At 46.6% G+C, this 17,484-nt stretch overlaps 1 protein-coding gene across 2 annotated transcripts in view; it reads left to right on the forward strand.

The window, feature by feature from the left end:
* The window catches only part of ARL6 (ARF like GTPase 6), a 474,385-nt gene that overhangs the window by 84,557 nt on the left and 372,344 nt on the right, over positions 1–17,484 (forward strand). For both annotated transcript variants that reach the window (XM_078643198.1, XM_078643199.1), the window contains exon 2: positions 6,700–6,848. In XM_078643198.1, the coding sequence (XP_078499324.1) occupies positions 6,726–6,848 (123 nt within the window). In that variant the 5' untranslated portion in view covers positions 6,700–6,725. The remainder of the gene's footprint in view (positions 1–6,699; positions 6,849–17,484) is intronic.

Raw genomic sequence — 17,484 nt, forward strand, 5'->3', positions numbered from 1 at the left:
TTGCAACTTTTTGTAGTAATTTTGATACGTTCTCATTATAAAATAGATCAATGACTGATTAGATGACTGTCTCTCCCATGTTTCCTGTGTTATGAGGAATCTCTCTTCATTCCTTTCTCTTTGGGTTAGACTGACAGATTATTTCCATTTTAATTTGAAATATTGTTAGTGCCGGGGTTTCTTTGCAAATGTTTCACAAGCTACTGTTGTTTCTTGTGTCCTTTACACCGTAGGTAGTGGAGTGTTTCACCCTTAGTGGCACCAACCCTACTTTTCTGTGTGAAGGCTACTTTCCAATATTTATTCTGTAAGCCCATATATTTAGCAATTTTGAGGTGCGACCCTTGTATCCACCACTACCTTCCTTTTGTTTTTCATACAATTTTTATTGTTGTCAAAATTGGCTAGAGGCCAAGAAGGAGGCAGCAAGAGCTTTTAAAACCATAATATACTTGAAAACACGATGCCCCCACCCAGTCAGTGACCGGTGCGGTCACACCGGTCGCACTGCCCTAGAGCCGCCCTGCTCAAGGGTCCTGTAACCTCAGTGACAGTCACTGTTGCTCTAGGGCAGAGGTCTTGAATCTGTGGGGCCCGACCCCCAGGGGGGTCGTGGAGTCCTGGGCAGGGGGTCGCAGGTTCTGTCAGAGCAGTTTCTTGAAACGCGTGGCGGTGGGCTGATTGAGGGTGCTCACTGCGGAGGCCTAACTCACACAGAGGGGTGAGAAACATCAAAGCCTCATTAACAAGTAAAAGGTCTTTTAAAGACCTGTGAAGTACTCGGGTGTGCCTTTGTGTGTGCCTGAAGCTGTTTCAGCCGGGCTCACATACACGAGGGGGGGTGGGGGGGCTGAGGGAGGAGGCTGTAGCCCTTTGAGTACAGTGGTCGTTGCGCACCTGGAGCTGTGGGGTTTATTTTTATTTTTAACGTTTTATATAGTGCTAGCTTAACCCGTAGGTATCCGAGCACTTTACAAACACATAGTAAACTGCAGAAGGACAATACAATCATTGGTTTAAGTCCCACGAGCCCTCATAACTGGCGTCTGTGCGGGAGAAATGTGCCTGAGAGTCTGTTCTTCACGGTGAGATGTTGTTACAACCTGTCTCCCCCCCCCCCCCGGCCCTCCCCCCGGCCCCCAGCAGGGATGCACAGAGATGCCCTCCCATGAGAGAGGAAGAAGAAGGAAGAAGACGGCGAGAGATACTGACACCCCCCCCCCCCCCCCATGAGAGAGGCACAGGAAAGGTGGGTGGATGAATGATGGGTTGATGGATGAAAGGGTGGATGGATGAAGGATGAATATATGAATGGATGGAAGGAGGAAAGGGTGGGTGGATGGATTATGGATGGAAGGAAGGATGAAGGATGGATGGATGGATGTAAGGATGAAAGGATGGGTGGATGTGTGAAAAGGTGGGTGGATGAATGATGAGTGGATGGTGTAAAGATGAAAGGGTGGATGGATGGATGTGTGAAAAGGTGGGTGGATGGAGGATGGATGGATGTATGGATGAAAGGGTGGATGGATGAAGGATGTATGTATGGATGGAAGGACGAAAGGGTAGATGGATGAAGGATGGATGTATGGATGGATAAAAGGTTGCATGGATGGATGAATGATGGATGGATGGGTGTGTGAAAAGGTGGCTGGATGAATGATTGGGTGAATGGATGGATGAATGGGTGGCTGGATGAAGGATGGATGTATGGATGGAAGGGTGAAAGTGTGGATTGATGGATGAAGGATGGATGTATGGATTGATAAAATGTTGCATGGATGAATGATGGCTGCATGAATGGATGTGTGAAAAGGTGGGATGAATGATGGGTGGATGGAAAGATGAAAAGGTGGGTGGATGAAGGATGGATGTATGGATGAAAGGGTGGATGGATGAAGGGTGAATGTATGGATGGATGGATGGAAGGATGAAAGGGTGGATGGATGGTGGATGGATGGATGTGTGAAAAGGTGGATGGATGGAGGATGGATGGATGAAAGGGTGGATGGATAAAAGATGGATGTATGGATGGAAGGATGAAAGAGTAGATGGATGAAGAAAGGATGTATGGATGGATAAATGGTTGCATGGATGAATTATGGATGGATGTGTGAAAAGGTGGGTGGATGGTGGATGGATGGATGTGTGAAAAGGTGGATGGATGGAGGATGGATGGATGAAAGGGTGGATGGATGAAGGATGTATGTATGGATGGAAGGACGAAAGGGTAGATGGATGAAGGATGGGTGTATGGATGGATAAAAGGTTGCATGGATGGATGAATGATGGATGGATGTGTGAAAAGGTGGCTGGATGAATGATGGGTGAATGGATGGATGAAAGGGTGGCTGGATGAAGGATGGATGTATGGATGGAAGGATGAAAGTGTGGATTGATGGATGATGGATGTATGGATTGATAAAATGTTGCATGGATGAATGATGGCTGCATGGATGGATGTGTGAAAAGGTGGGGGGATGAATGATGGGTGGATGGAAAGATGAAAAGGTGGGTGGATGAATGATGGATGGGTGGATGAAGGATGAATGTATGGATGGAAGGATGGATGTAAGGATGAACGGGTGGATGGATGGATGGTGGATGGATGGATGTGTGAAAAGGTGGATGGATGGATGAAAGGGTGGATGGATAAAAGATGGATGTATGGATGAAAGGATGAAAGAGTAGATGGATAAAGAAAGGATGTATGGATGGATAAATGGTTGCATGGATGAATGATGGATGGATGTGTGAAAAGGTGGGTGGATGGTGGATGGATGGATGTGTGAAAAGGTGGATGGATGGAGGATGGATGGATGAAAGGGTGGATGGATGAAGGATGTATGTATGGATGGAAGGACGAAAGGGTAGATGGATGAAGGATGGGTGTATGGATGGATAAAAGGTTGCATGGATGGATGAATGATGGATGGATGGATGGATGTGTGAAAAGGTGGCTGGATGAATGATGGGTGAATGGATGGATGAAAGGGTGGCTGGATGAAGGATGGATGTATGGATGGAAGGATGAAAGTGTGGATTGATGGATGAAGGATGGATGTATGGATTGATAAAATGTTGCATGGATGAATGATGGCTGCATGGATGGATGTGTGAAAAGGGGGGGGGTGAATGATGGGTGGATGGAAAGATGAAATGGTGGGTGGATGAATGATGGATGGGTGGATGAAGGATGAATGTATGGATGGATGGAAGGATGGATGTAAGGATGAAAGGGTGGATGGATGGATGGATGTGTGAAAAGGTGGATGGATGGATGAAAGGGTGGATGGATAAAAGATGGATGTATGGATGGAAGGATGAAAGAGTAGATGGATGAAGAAAGGATGTATGGATGGATAAATGGTTGCATGGATGAATGATGGATGGATGTGTGAAAAGGTGGGTGGATGGTGGATGGATGGATGTGTGAAAAGATGGATGGAGGATGGATGGATGAAAGGGTGGATGGATGAAGGATGTATGTATGGATGGAAGGATGAAAGTGTGGATTGATGGATGAAGGATGGGTGTATGGATGGATAAAAGGTTGCATGGATGGATGAATGATGGATGGATGGATGGATGTGTGAAAAGGTGGCTGGATGAATGATGGGTGAATGGATGGATGAAAGGGTGGCTGGATGAAGGATGGATGTATGGATGGAAGGATGAAAGTGTGGATTGATGGATGAAGGATGGATGTATGGATTGATAAAATGTTGCATGGATGAATGATGGCTGCATGGATGGATGTGTGAAAAGGTGGGGGGATGAATGATGGGTGGATGGAAAGATGAAAAGGTGGGTGGATGAATGATGGAAGGGTGGATGAAGGATGAATGTATGTATGGATGGAAGGATGGATGTAAGGATGAAAGGGTGCATGGATGGATGGTGGATGGATGGATGTGTGAAAAGGTGGATGGATGGATGAAAGGGTGGATGGATAAAAGATGGATGTATGGATGGAAGGATGAAAGAGTAGATGGATGAAGAAAGGATGTATGGATGGATAAATGGTTGCATGGATGAATGATGGATGTGTGAAAAGGTGGGTGGATGGTGGATGGATGGATGTGTGAAAAGGTGGATGGATGGATGGAGGATGGATGGATGAAAGGGTGGATGGATGAAGGATGTATGTATGGATGGAAGGACGAAAGGGTAGATGGATGAAGGATGGGTGTATGGATGGATAAAAGGTTGCATGGAAGGATGAATGATGGATGGATGGATGGATGGATGTGTGAAAAGGTGGCTGGATGAATGATGGGTGAATGGATGGATGAAAGGGTGGCTGGATGAAGGATGGATGTATGGATGGAAGGATGAAAGTGTGGATTGATGGATGAAGGATGGATGTATGGATTGATAAAATGTTGCATGGATGAATGATGGCTGCATGGATGGATGTGTGAAAAGGTGGGGGGATGAATGATGGGTGGATGGAAAGATGAAAAGGTGGGTGGATGAATGATGGATGGGTGGATGAAGGATGAATGTATGGATGGATGGAAGGATGGATGTAAGGATGAAAGGGTGGATGGATGGATGAAGGGTGGATAGATGGATGTGTGAAAAGGTGGATGGATGGAGGATGGATGGATGAAAGGGTGGATGGATAAAAGATGGATGTATGGATGGAAGGATGAAAGAGTAGATGGATGAAGAAAGGATGTATAAATGGTTGCATGGATGAATGATGGATGGATGTGTGAAAAGGTGGATGGAGGATGGATGGATTAAAGGGTGGATAGTTGAAGGATGTATGGATGGATGGAAGGACGAAAGGGTGGGTGGATGAAGGATGGATGTATGGATGAAAGGGTGGAGGGATGTATGGATGGAATAATGAAAGGGTGGATGAATGGATGGATGTAAGGCTGGATGGATGGAAGGATGAAAGGGTGGATGGATGAAGGATGGATGGATAAATGATTGCATGGATGAATGATGGATGGATAAATGATTGCATGGATGAATGATGGATGGATGTGTGAAAAGGTGGGTGGATGGATTAAAGGGTGGATGAATGAAGGATGTATGGATGGAAGGATGAAAGGGTAGCTGGATGAAGGGTGGATGTATGGATGGATAAAGGGTTGCATGGATGAATGATGGATGGATGGATGATGTGTGAAAAGGTGGGGGGATGAATGATGGATGGATGGACGGAAGGATGAAAGGATGGATGGATGAAGGATGGATGGAAGGATGAAAGGGTGGATGGATGAAGGATGGATGGATGTGTGAAAGTGTGGGTGGATGAATGATGGATGGATGTGATGAGGTCTAACAGGCGCTTTTGTGGTTGTCGATAGGTGTTGATGATTAGGAGTATCACGGCAGTAACACTGCACGCACAGGCCCTGTAAAGGTAGAGGCTTGAGACAGGTTTGAAAGGCTACTTTGGTGGGTGGCGCAATCAGCCCTGCAAGCCCACAAGTACCATTTAATTTACCGGCCCTAGGTATCTGAGATACCACTTTACAAGGGACTGACAGGTAAATTAAATATACCAAACAGGTGTAGACCAATCTTTACCATATTTACCACAGAGAGCACACGCACTTTACACTGGACAGCAGTGCCAATGTGCCCAGAATACTAGAAACACTAACACCATGTCAGAAAAAGGCTAGGAGGAAAGCAAAAAGTTCAGTGATGACCCTGCAAAAATGGCCAAGTCCAACGGTCTCTAATTATTACTATTCACTAATCTGGTAACACACAGTCAAATAAGAGTTCGTATAGCCATCTTTGTGAGATCTGCGTCTAGCTTTTCCATCCAATGTGACTAATGTAATCCACTTAATACAGTTTTAAAATAGACGTATTTAATTTGGATATTTGTCTTTTAATTCATGTTACTGATATCAACACTATCTCTTCAGCAATGACAAAGATCAATGGTCTTGTGATGTCGGTTTTCTATGTCACTTCTTATGATGTCACATGCAAATTAGAGGGGCCTCACATCTTCCTTTTCGCCCAGGGCCCCTCAAGTCCTAAGACCGGCCTTGCACACACCGACACCCCCTCCCACCCCAACAAACAACTTGGGGCCGCAGCGTGAAGGATGTAAGCTTAGTGATTCAGGTGAGTTGGGGAGGTGCGGAAATGTGTTCAGAGGCAAGTCACTGCTTTGATGCAGCCAGCCAGGAACTGACCTGTGAAAGGTGGCCCCTGCTGCCTCATTTCATTTACCAGCTGGGACGAGGGTGAAACATTTATTTCCGTCCAGGGCACTATCCAAGCAAGGGCCGGCTCTCGCATTGATGCGGATGTTGGTGAGGTGCAAATAGTATATGGTTGCTAGCTGGTTCATGCAGTATGAAGACGTGTGTAGTGGCAGTAGCGTTTAAAAATCTGATATGCATTCTTATCCGTATTTTATTGCACTGTGATTATCGGCACATTTTCTGATGACGCTATATTTAGAACGAGTGTGTTTTGAAGGGCAAGATGTTGTATATCTAGGCTTATTAGTCAATCTGCTTTAGTATGAAGCCTCATTCCTTATAATCAGCTTAAACCATTGATTTACCATGTTAGCTAAATCCCCTTCCAGTTTGCTTGGATAGAATCTGTTTGCTTTCCGTGTTGCCTGGCGATGGATCGTTGTGTGCTGAAAAGCTATGTCTCCCGAACATACAGTGTTTCACCCTAGGGTTTTATTTAATTAATTACCAGGTGGCGTCTGTGTCTGCGTTGGATTCATGGGGCTGTTTGACAGGCTTGCAGGATGGCTTGGTCTGAAAAAGAAAGAGGTTCACGTTTTGTGCCTTGGTTTGGACAACAGCGGTAAAACTACGATCATCAATAAACTTAAACCTTCAAACGTAAGTATGCTTTTCTTGGGCTGCGGGAGGGGGGTGTATATATATGGACGTTTAACGTATTCGAAGAGGAGCATATATTCCCAGGTTATATAGATCACTTATGTCTTTATTAATGTAATGCAAACAACATACTTGCCTTTTCCACAGTGTTTGGCTTTCGACGATATCCACTTTGCAAACATGTTTGTGCTGGGTGCCTAGGGCGATTAATTGCGTTTCGTTAAAAGCTGTGTGATTTAGTTTGTATGCACGCTGGAGGCTGAAAAACTGTTTTAGTTTGTTCACAAACGATGTAGCCTGTATGTAAACTGGTATTCCCTTACAGTTAGTAGGGCTATGAAGCTAAGAGATGTAAAAGACGGTTGTTGGTTCTACGTGGCCATACACGATGTCCAAGGACATTATTCCCCATTCTTTCAGTTGATTGGAGTATGAGTATCCTAACCAGCCTCATTTGCAGTTCTCTTCTTATCAATGCCGGTGTGCTAGTCTAGGATCTGAGCCTAGAGACATTTTAAGGCTAGGTCAAGTGGGCAATTGCACAGGGCCCCCTACCTTCTAAGGGCCTTGCTACTAAACTGCACAGGATAGTCAAAAGACTTCTTCTGTCGCGGTCTCTATCTTAACATTCTCCCTCTTTGGCTAGTTTCTGCATCTGTTTCTCTCTACCTATCCCTACATTACCACTCTTTCTGTACACCTCTTTTTCTCTGCCTCACCTGTCTCTTGCTGTGTCATATCTCCCCCATCCGTTAACACTACACTTCACTTATTTCTGTACTTCTCTTGTATCCTCCCTTTAACATACTCTTATCTCGGTTTGTCTAACTTGTCTCTCAACCTCACCCCTACATCATCTTTCTTTTCTTCATTGTCTGTATCTACTTCTCTATCTTATTGTATATCACCTCTCAGCACCTTGCCAATCACTGAAAGCACCCTATGCCTTTCTTTCGAAGTCTCTTCTTATCTTATTGATTAATGCCTCCTTACTTCGCCTCACCTCCTCTAATTCATCTAATCTTATAGAGACTTCTGACTGCAGATTCCGTACCATAAAATATTCCCCAAGCATCAGACTGGATCCGTAGAATCTTGAGCACTGCCTCTGCGTGCTGTTAGTTGATGGCAATCGCTGCGTGTCAGTGTTGTCCACGCTGGATGTGATGTGTGCAGTGCCTATATAAGTGTATAGGCGCCACCCTGCATGCTGACATCAGGTATTTTCTTTCCGCGCCATCAGCGCAGATCTAGAAGAGCAACCTCAGTCATTTTTTGGCTGCTTTTTGTCAGCTTTTTTGTCGATGCTTTTTCAGCTTATGCTCCGAGTGTATCTTAGGGATGTCGTGTAAGAAACATGTGAGGTTTAAACCCTGTGGGGCCTGCGCCAGGCAGATGTAGAACCCCCACCTGATTGGCTTGTGGTGCCGGGAGCTGGACCAAAGTTCCAAGGCCTGTTCTGACTGCCTTGTGGTGAACCCCCACAGGGGTCCAGGAGTAACAATTGAAGCTCCTTGTTACTCGGCAACGGATGACTTCACACCACTCTAGGTCCCGGTCACATGGAAGGTCCTTGACCCGCTGTTGCAGTCGTTCCTGACGATCGTCGTCGAGGTCAAAATCTTCGTCGGGTAAGTTCCACAAGAAAAAGAAGGTCACGAATTTGAAGCAATCTTCGACTTTCCTGCACCCGTCCAAGTCATCGGATGAAGCGTAGAGAAAGTCTAGGCTGAATATAGCTGGTGTGAAGAGCATGCTGATCCCAGTGGTCTGAATACCTCGCCAGACGCTGGCCTGTTCTTTCCCCCGAGTGTGGCTACAGCTGAAGTGTCTACATTTGCCATGGTGGAGCAGAGATCAGCTGAGGTCCTGGACCTCATGCTGCCCTTAATGACGGCCAAGATCAATGTCTTAACAGAAGTGCTTCAACCCAAGGTAGCCTCCATGGAACATCTCCTTCACTTAAATGAAGTGGTCACTGATACCCTACTTTAGGCTTGCAGAGGTGCCCGTGTGCACTGGATGATTTGACGCCACCACCACTCCACTCCTGGGGATCCAGCTTTCCTCAGCCAGCCCCCCCCCCACCCCTGAAAGTCTGGTTGTGCAGGTCTCCATGTCCAAGGTTAACCGCGGCACATTCACTACTGTACCACTGGATAAAGAATCCAAGAGACAGGACACCTTTGGTAAGAGGAATTTCTCTTCCACCTGCCTTGCATTGCTGTCCGTGAAGGCGCTACAAAGAGCAGACGCTCTCTCGGTGGAGCGGGGGGTCAGTCACAGCGAGGAGCTTACCGGCCAGGACACCAACGCCGACAGCAGCTCCAGCGCCAGCTCCTGGGTGGGGAACGCTGTGGTCTCGCCGCCTTAGCTCCAACAACGCGGCTGGAGACTACAGCTCCCAGCGAGCTTTGCGGGCACTTCCTGCCTCCCGCACTCTTCGCGCCCGGAGGCGCTACAAAGAGCAGACGCTCCCTCGGTGGAGTGGGGGGTCAGTCACAGCGAGGAGCTTACCGGCCAGCACACCAACACCGACAGCAGCCCCAGCGCCAGCTCCTGGGTGGGGAACGCTGTGGTCTCGCCGCCTTAGCTCCAACAACGCGGCTGGAGATAACAGCTCCCACCGAGCTTTGCGGGCACTTCCTGCCTCCCGCACTCTTTGCGCCCGGAGGCGCTACAAAGAGCAGACGCTCCCTCCGTGTCGCGGGACGCGTGCGGGTGACGCCGGGCGGAGCCCGGGCAGGGGGCGGGCCGTCTAAGGCCGTCCAAGGACGATCAGGGACGGGACGGGCCACATCCCTTTCACCATGGGTAAGCGCAAACTTGTAACATCGGCGGTAGGCGAGGCGAAAGCTAAGGTGCCTAAGCACACCACCAGTATCATTACGTACCTGACAACGAAAGTGGGTGAACTATCCACACAGATTGCAGAGTCAGAGCGCGAGCTGGGTCTTGTAACTACCCCAGTGGGCGCAGACGCACTTAATACCTCCATCATTAACTGTATCCCGCTGGAACCTAGGATCATTATCGAGTCCTGCAGACCCATCCTGCCACAATCTCCTACTGTTCTCCCGTTCCCGGTACTGTCTGAAACAGTGATACCCTCAATACCGGTTGCCACGGTTGATTTAGGAAGTATAGCAAGCAGCCAGCCTGGGGCTCAACGTGCTATGTATGTTACTGAGGAGGGCATCTCGTCTTTATTAGAAAAACTTTTTTCGGATAGGCTTGAATCCGCCCTAATCCAGATTGCCACTGACATTACTGAAACTCTGAAGGATTGTGTCAAGGACCTTGTGGCGAAATGTGAGCGCATCAATGATGTTTTAAATACCCGGGCCCCTTCCTCTTCTATACCTATGGCGCAATGTCCAACAGTTGTGCAGGTTTCTGCCCCCAAGGTTGGCGGTGTTCTAACTAACATAGCCACCATGGCTACTAAAGTGGCCATTGATAACCCTGCTCAAAACAAAGGGAAAGTTGACAAGGGTATATATATTCCTATGCAGGAGGCTGTTCCTAGTGTAACTCCCATAGTAAGGCCCAGAGGTACACAGGGGGGTCGGGTGGGAAGGGTGCCCCCAGTGAATTTACCTCCTGATGCAACACCATTTGTAGCAATTCTGGTTAATGTGCCCAAATTAGCTGATGCGGAGGTAGAACATCACAAAACCCTTCTTAAGCATATTAAAAAATGGTGTAATGCGAACTGTACGGGAGAAAGCAACATCGCAGACAACATTCTGACAGGAAGAAGGGTTAACTGGGTGGGCACGACCAGGAAAGATGTAGCAGGAGACTGCGTAATAGTTAATTTTAAATCCAGAAATGTCTCCAGCCGTCTCTTTTGGGATGGTTCCCCAGTGGACCCAGTATGTAAGGGTGTTCGCGCGATGCCCCTCGGCTTTTTTTATCCCCGAGTACATAAGCCAGGTGGTGGAGAGAATACCATGTTACATCATATTGAACAAGTTTGGGCTGAAGACAAACTTATTTCACCTTTACATGTTAATCAATGGGTGACAAAGCATCCCAGGGCTGGTGGCTCAGCTAATTCTGTAAGGAACGTCCCTACCAATGACCTACTCCTGTCCAATAGATTCTCGGCTCTAGCTAATGATATAGATATTGATTGACTAGAGCATAAGCATAAAAGCCTGAATGCCCCTTGTAGCGACAATGTTTCTATTGATTCATCATGTAACAAAGCAAGCGCAGCCGTAATTGATCCTTTAGACCTGGGCAGGGGGAACATTAGGCTACTTTCATGGAATATTGCGGGCCTACGGGCTAAGCAGGAGGACTTGATTTGGTTACAAAAGCTAAAGGATCATGATATAGTTGCCTTACAGGAAACCTGGGCTAGAGACAATGCTTTCTGGGTGGATGGTTATACATCGTTCTTTGTCAAAGCTCAGAGTTCCACGGCGGGAAGGGATAGAGGGGGTCTGTTGTTTCTAGTTTCAGTTAAAGTAGCAGGTACTGTTAAGGAAATCCCCAGCTCCTCATACTATTTTCAGTTGGTGGAAATCCTCCTGGCAGATAAGAACAAGATTGTACTAATAAACTGTTATAACTCTATGCAGGGGGGCCCCCCAAATTTAGTTTTAGATGGTTTATCTTCTTTTTTAACTAATTACATGTCAAAACAAACCACTTTTGTTCAACTCATTCTGATGGGAGATTTTAATGTTCATTTGTGTGGGCAATATTGTCAGATTGAGGATGATACTGGCCCAGATCATACGTCTTTGCCACATTTTGAGCACAGCCCTAAGGGTGTGGCATTGGAAAATTTGTTAGCATCTAACGATTTATTGGAACCAGGGTTTTCAGACTTAAAGGACCGTGTGGTCACATACAACGCAAGGGGAAGTGAATCGATCATCAACTATATTTTTATGTCCCCGGGTCTTCTCCGCTATGTACTGTTTTATAATGCTATTGTTAGTGGGTACAGTGACCATAACCCGGTGTTGCTAGTTATGGACGCTGCCACTAGGCTAAGCAAAGAGGCCTTGAGGGCCACCTCTGTGAAGGATATAAGGAGTACAGACCAGGGAAGGCGTCTTAAATGGTGTAAAGTTTGCCCTGAGGACTTCCTAGGACTAATTGAGCAAGACATGGCAGCAGAACTTGTTAAATGTAGGGATATAGATGGGGGGGGGAAAGAGGTAGTCAGTGCTTTTGAGGCTATCTGTGCCAGAGTGAAAGAAGAGCTTACAGCTAGACCCAAGAGGGGTCCTGCTCCAGCTTTTGGCTGGTTTGATCACACATGCTCCAAGACTCACTCCGCTCTCCTGAAAGCCCTTAAACACTCCCCCAGAGACAAGCCACAGGTGGTACAATTGAGGAAGAAATATGCCTTGGCGGTCAAGAATCGGAAAAAGGTCATTAAAGAGGAAGCCTGGGACTCTTTAATGGATTCCACCACCCTTAAACAAAGTTCCAAATTCTGGTCCATTATTAACAATCCTTTATTTGCTCAATCAAATAATATAGATCTAGAAGTGAATATTCCTGAAGCAGAGTGGCTCAAACATTTCTCTAATATATATGGGTCAAATGAAATGGTTGAGACATCCGCCTTGCCTTGTTTCCCAACTTCTCTTCCCAAGCTCAAATTCAGTAAAACCGAAGTGGAGGTTGCGATAAAAGGCTCAGCTACAAATAAAGCCCCCGGCCCAGACGGGGTCCCTTTGAGCCTCTATAAACTAAACCCAGGGATGTGGGCTGAGTTATTAGCCAATGTTTTTAATTGCGTACCTGAGGGGGGTTTGCCAAAAACTTGGGCATGCTCAATCATAGTCCCTATTTTTAAAAAGGGACAAAGAAGCGACCCTAAGTGCTTCCGACCTATATCCTTGTTGGATTCTTCTATGAAGGTCCTGGGCAAAGTCTTGCTGGCAAGAATTAACAATTGATCTTTGGAAAATGACATTTTAACAGATGCACAGTACGGGTTCCGTTCAGGTAGAGGTACAGAGGACCAATGTTTAAATCTTCATTTGATAATTTCAAAATATTCCACGGCAACAAAGGGGTCAATTTTTGTTGCTTTTATGGACCTATCCACGGCCTTTGATTTAGTCAATCGAGCTCGGCTGAGGTCCTTGTTGTTAAATTTGGGACTCGATCCTCCTCTTGTGCACTTTCTGGCCGAACTCCACAAGGACTTAAAAGCATCGATTAGAATGGACCAAGAAGGAAATCGTACAGCCTGGTTTAAATCGAGCAGGGGTGTACGGCAGGGCTGCATCCTTGCTCCCATGCTATTCACTCTTTATATAAATTCGTTAGAGAAAAACCTTTTAACTGCTACCTTGGACACTCCGCGTGCAGGGGATACCCGCATCCCTGTTCTCCTGTACGCGGATGACGCTGCATTGATAGCTCGGACACACTTGGGCTTGCAGAGACTTTTAAATGCTTTTAGCAATTTTATGTCTTCACTTGACTTAGTGGTTAATAACTCCAAATCTCATGTTATGGCTTTCGGGGATGTTAAAAACAATACCAAACAGTTTTTCTGTAATGGTGAAGTGATCACTAATGTCAAAATATTTACTTACCTTGGAGTAATTTATGATATTAAGGGCAGCTGGGCTCCCCAAATTACAGCCAAAACTAAAGCGGTTAGGAGCTCGGCAAATGCAATTTTAAGTTTTTCTAGGAGACTTGGTGGGAAGCCGACTGGTGCTTTATTAAGCTTGTACAGGGCAAAAACTGTGGCAATAGCTAGGTACGGTTCAGGTTTGTGGGGATATGTGAACAGTGAAACCATTCAAAGGGAAGAAAATAAGTTCCTTCGATCTATACTAGGGCTCCCACAATCAACAGCCACGTTTTCAGTCCATCAGGAGCTGGGTCTAGGGTATATTACCGATATCCTTTCAATGGCACCCATTCTTTTATGGATTAGGACTTGGACCAATAACAACCTTGGTTTAAATCATAAAATAACTGTTTAAAACTGGACAAATTCAAAAAAAATTGCATGGCTGTCATACATTCAAAAGTGTTCTTTGGAACTTGGTCGTCCCGAGATTTTTTCCGCCCCTCTGGGTTTAAAGAAATCTGATTTAGATTGGGTTAAGCTTAATTTCTCTAAATTGAAAACCTTGGAGAGAGAGGAATGCCAACTCACAAAACCCACGGTTAGAGCCCATTTTCTGACTATTACCTGCCTAGCCATACAACCGTATCTTGCCATAGTTACCATCCCTTTTCATAGGGGGCTTCTGGTAAAACTCCGGTTCAACCAGATTTATACGGTCCTTTGTGACAGTCAAGGTTGGTACAAGCAGGAGGATGCACCAGTGTGTAACTGCGACAATTTTTCATTGCAAGATAATATGCACCTTATGCTGTTCTGCCATTTTTACATTGTGCCCAGACAGAAATATTTGGTGACTCTATTGAAGGTCAAAGCTTTTCATCAGGCAAAACCAGCCCTCCTGTATCTCCAAATGCTGGACTCACCTTTAGTTATGTTTAGCGTAGCTAACTATCTTGTTGCTGCTGTTAGGATTAGGAGGAGGCGAATGCAAATGTATCATAGGGGTTTTGCTTTGGAGGATGAAATGTGTTAATAATTACTTCTTTTTTTAGCTGTTTTTAAACTGTGTATAAATTTGTTATTGTTGTATGTAACTTCTCATGAAATCGATTTGCTCTATTTAAATTGATTGTAGAATGCTTTTATGATTTTTAACTAAATCGAATAAAGTGGTTTTTGAATTGAATTGAATTGTCCGTGAACACCGTGTTACTCTTGGGCCAGTATTCCCATACATTGTGGGACTCGGTTGCGTATGGGCTGCCCATGGTCTTGAAGGAGGCCCAAGCTATCCTGCCCCAGGCTGTTGAGGATGACAGGGATGCTGCAAAGTTCACAATACGCTGCACACTGGACACAATTGACTTGTTAAGTAGATCGATTGTTTCATAGGTGGCAATTCGTCGCAGCACCTGGCTGAAATCAAATGACTAATTAGGGGATGTCCAGGCTTCCCTTATGGACATGTGCTTTGACGACCCTTGCCTGTCCTGCGTCAAGACAGATTGAGCGCTTGAGCCCTTCAAGAAGCGCAGAGCCACCACCTTGTCATTGGGACTTTCCATGGCCCCTTGCCAGCTTCATTCTGCCTCCCACTCCTTTCTTGGAGACATTAGGAGCTACCAGTTGCGTCAATTTCCACCCACCTACCACATCCAACAGACTCCCCAGTCCTTTCCTGGCCACGGCTCCCATAAGCCTTGTGGACCCAAAGCCAGAGATCTGCCAAATCTGCCACCTCTCCGGCTGCCGCAGACTCCAAATCTCTTTAACTTGCCCTTGCAACATCACAAGCAACTGGTTGGCAGCAGGATCCAGCACCACCTGCCCCATCCATTCCAAAACTTTGGACAAGTGTGTGCTCCAAATTCACAGAAACCACTCCTCCTATGCCACCATCCTCACACGGGTGACCGAGGATCCACAGAGGCCACTGAGAATGTACCAGCATCAGAAGTAGGTTGGTGTTGGTATTCCTGCCACTTTCTGGTGCGGACGCTGAGCTGAGGCCTCCATCCTATTCTTGATCTGCTCCCTCTTACCTACTTCCTGGAGAAAGAGAAATACAAGATGCTTACGTTAGCACAGGTCCGGTCTGCCCTATATCTTGGAGACTGGATTGTAGCACTGGACCTGCAGATTGCATATTTCCATATACCCATCCTGCCAACCCACAGAAGTTACCTGTGGTTCATGGTGAGCCACAAGTACATTCAGTTTGCTGTGCACCCCTTTTGGCTTCACTCTTCCCCTTGGGTGTTCACAAAAGTGATGGCGGGGGTCACAATCGATCTGTGGAGGTCAGGGATTCCACTTTTCAATTAGCTTGGTGATTGACTGTTAAAGGCAGGCTCACTCAAAGCAGGTGTCATCGACCTTCAGACTATGGCGGACCTCCTGCATTCACTAGGGTTCACTATCAATATCGTGATGGAATGTGCCAAACTGGCCAACAAGGAAAACGTTTTTGAATTTGAAGACACACTCTTTCTCCAGATATACTGCACTTCAGTAGTGATGATTTTTTATCCTAGTGTGGCTGGGCTCTATGTATTCGAGAAAATATATGTTTTGGACACCACAATACCTTCTAGACCAAGATAACATTTTAGAAACGGTACATTGACGATGTACTTTGGATATGGGAGGGTCAGGAAACCTCTCTCAAACAATTCCTAGATTGGCTCAACGGCTGTGACATTAACCTCAAATTCACCCACACCATAGGCACCACGTAAATTACCTTCTTGGATGTCACCATTTTTTATGATAACAACAGACTACAGAGAAAGACCTACTACAAACCAACAGCCAAAAACGCGTTACTGAAGTTTGACAGTTTTCACCCCAGGGCCCTGAAAACATACCTTTATGGTCAATTGATACAACTAAGGAGAAACTGTAGCAGAATGGAAGACTTCCACACGCAGGCCAGGGACCTCTCAGAAAATTAAGGATTAGGAACTACCCGTAAAAGATCATCAGAACCACTAGAAAAAGAGCTTGAAACCAGAATAGAGACACGTTATTGGAAGACTACCAAAGGAGGGAAACCCAGCCACCCCTTAATTGTGTTACCACCTACAATACTATCTCTAACGAGGTAACCAAAATCATAAACAAACACTGTCTGACCTTACAAACAGGCATCTTCAATTGGGAAAGGCCCCTTTTTTAGGTTTCGCCTGGAGCACGGAGCTTTAGCTCCGCCTCCAGGAGAAATCTGTAGTCTTCAGTAAGGGACACTTGAATCCGCCCTCTGTTCCATTGGCTAGCTCCATAAATGGAGGCTAGCCATTGGAACAGAGATCTGTCCGTCAAGGCCGGACCAGATTCGGGGGCGTTCCCGCGATTTTTTCGCTCTCCGCCTCTGCGATGTCGTCATCGCGGCGGTGGGCGGAGATTCGTTTTTTAAATTTGTTTGTTTTTCCCATTACGCGGCCGACCGCCGCTGGAGGAAGTCGAGGTGAGTGCTGCCGTTCCCTCCCCCTCCCGCTGTCCGTGAGCCCCCCGCCCCCCTCCCGCTGGCTCTTTAAGCCGCTCGACTTCCCGAGTATGCTACGGGACATATTACCTTGCCCATCGGATACCCCCACAGCCTCCCTGGCCGCTGCACTCGGTGAAAAACCCTCCTTTCCCTTGGCGTGTTCTGTGCGGCTGTCCTGGGCACTGAAGACTGCTTTATAGCGCCTCCCTGTGAACCGGAACTCCTCAAGGCGCTGCCCGCGTGACTTGGCATAGTGCTCCGCTCACTGTGTGGATGGGGCCCGTTGTGTCTGTGTTTTAGGAAGTCAGCGCTGTAATTGGGGAAGCGCCCCTGGCATGCGTGTGACCCCCTGAGCTCGTGACTAGTCGCCATGGTTGACTCAGAAGGAAAGGCCTCGCCTGGGTAGTGTACATACTTGTGAAACTCCAAGCGGAGGTGGTCCGTTGTCCTGCTCTCTCCCATATCCCGAAGAAAGGGCTCGTCCTTTCGTATTAAGGCAGCCTGGACTGATGCGTGCGGTGTTTGTCTGGCACACTGTCGGCTCACGTGGCACGGCTCGTGTGCTCCCTGAATTCCTGTCCCCC

This window comes from Lissotriton helveticus, chromosome 5_1, assembly GCF_964261635.1.
Source record: "Lissotriton helveticus chromosome 5_1, aLisHel1.1, whole genome shotgun sequence".
Lineage (NCBI taxonomy): Eukaryota > Metazoa > Chordata > Amphibia > Caudata > Salamandridae > Lissotriton > Lissotriton helveticus.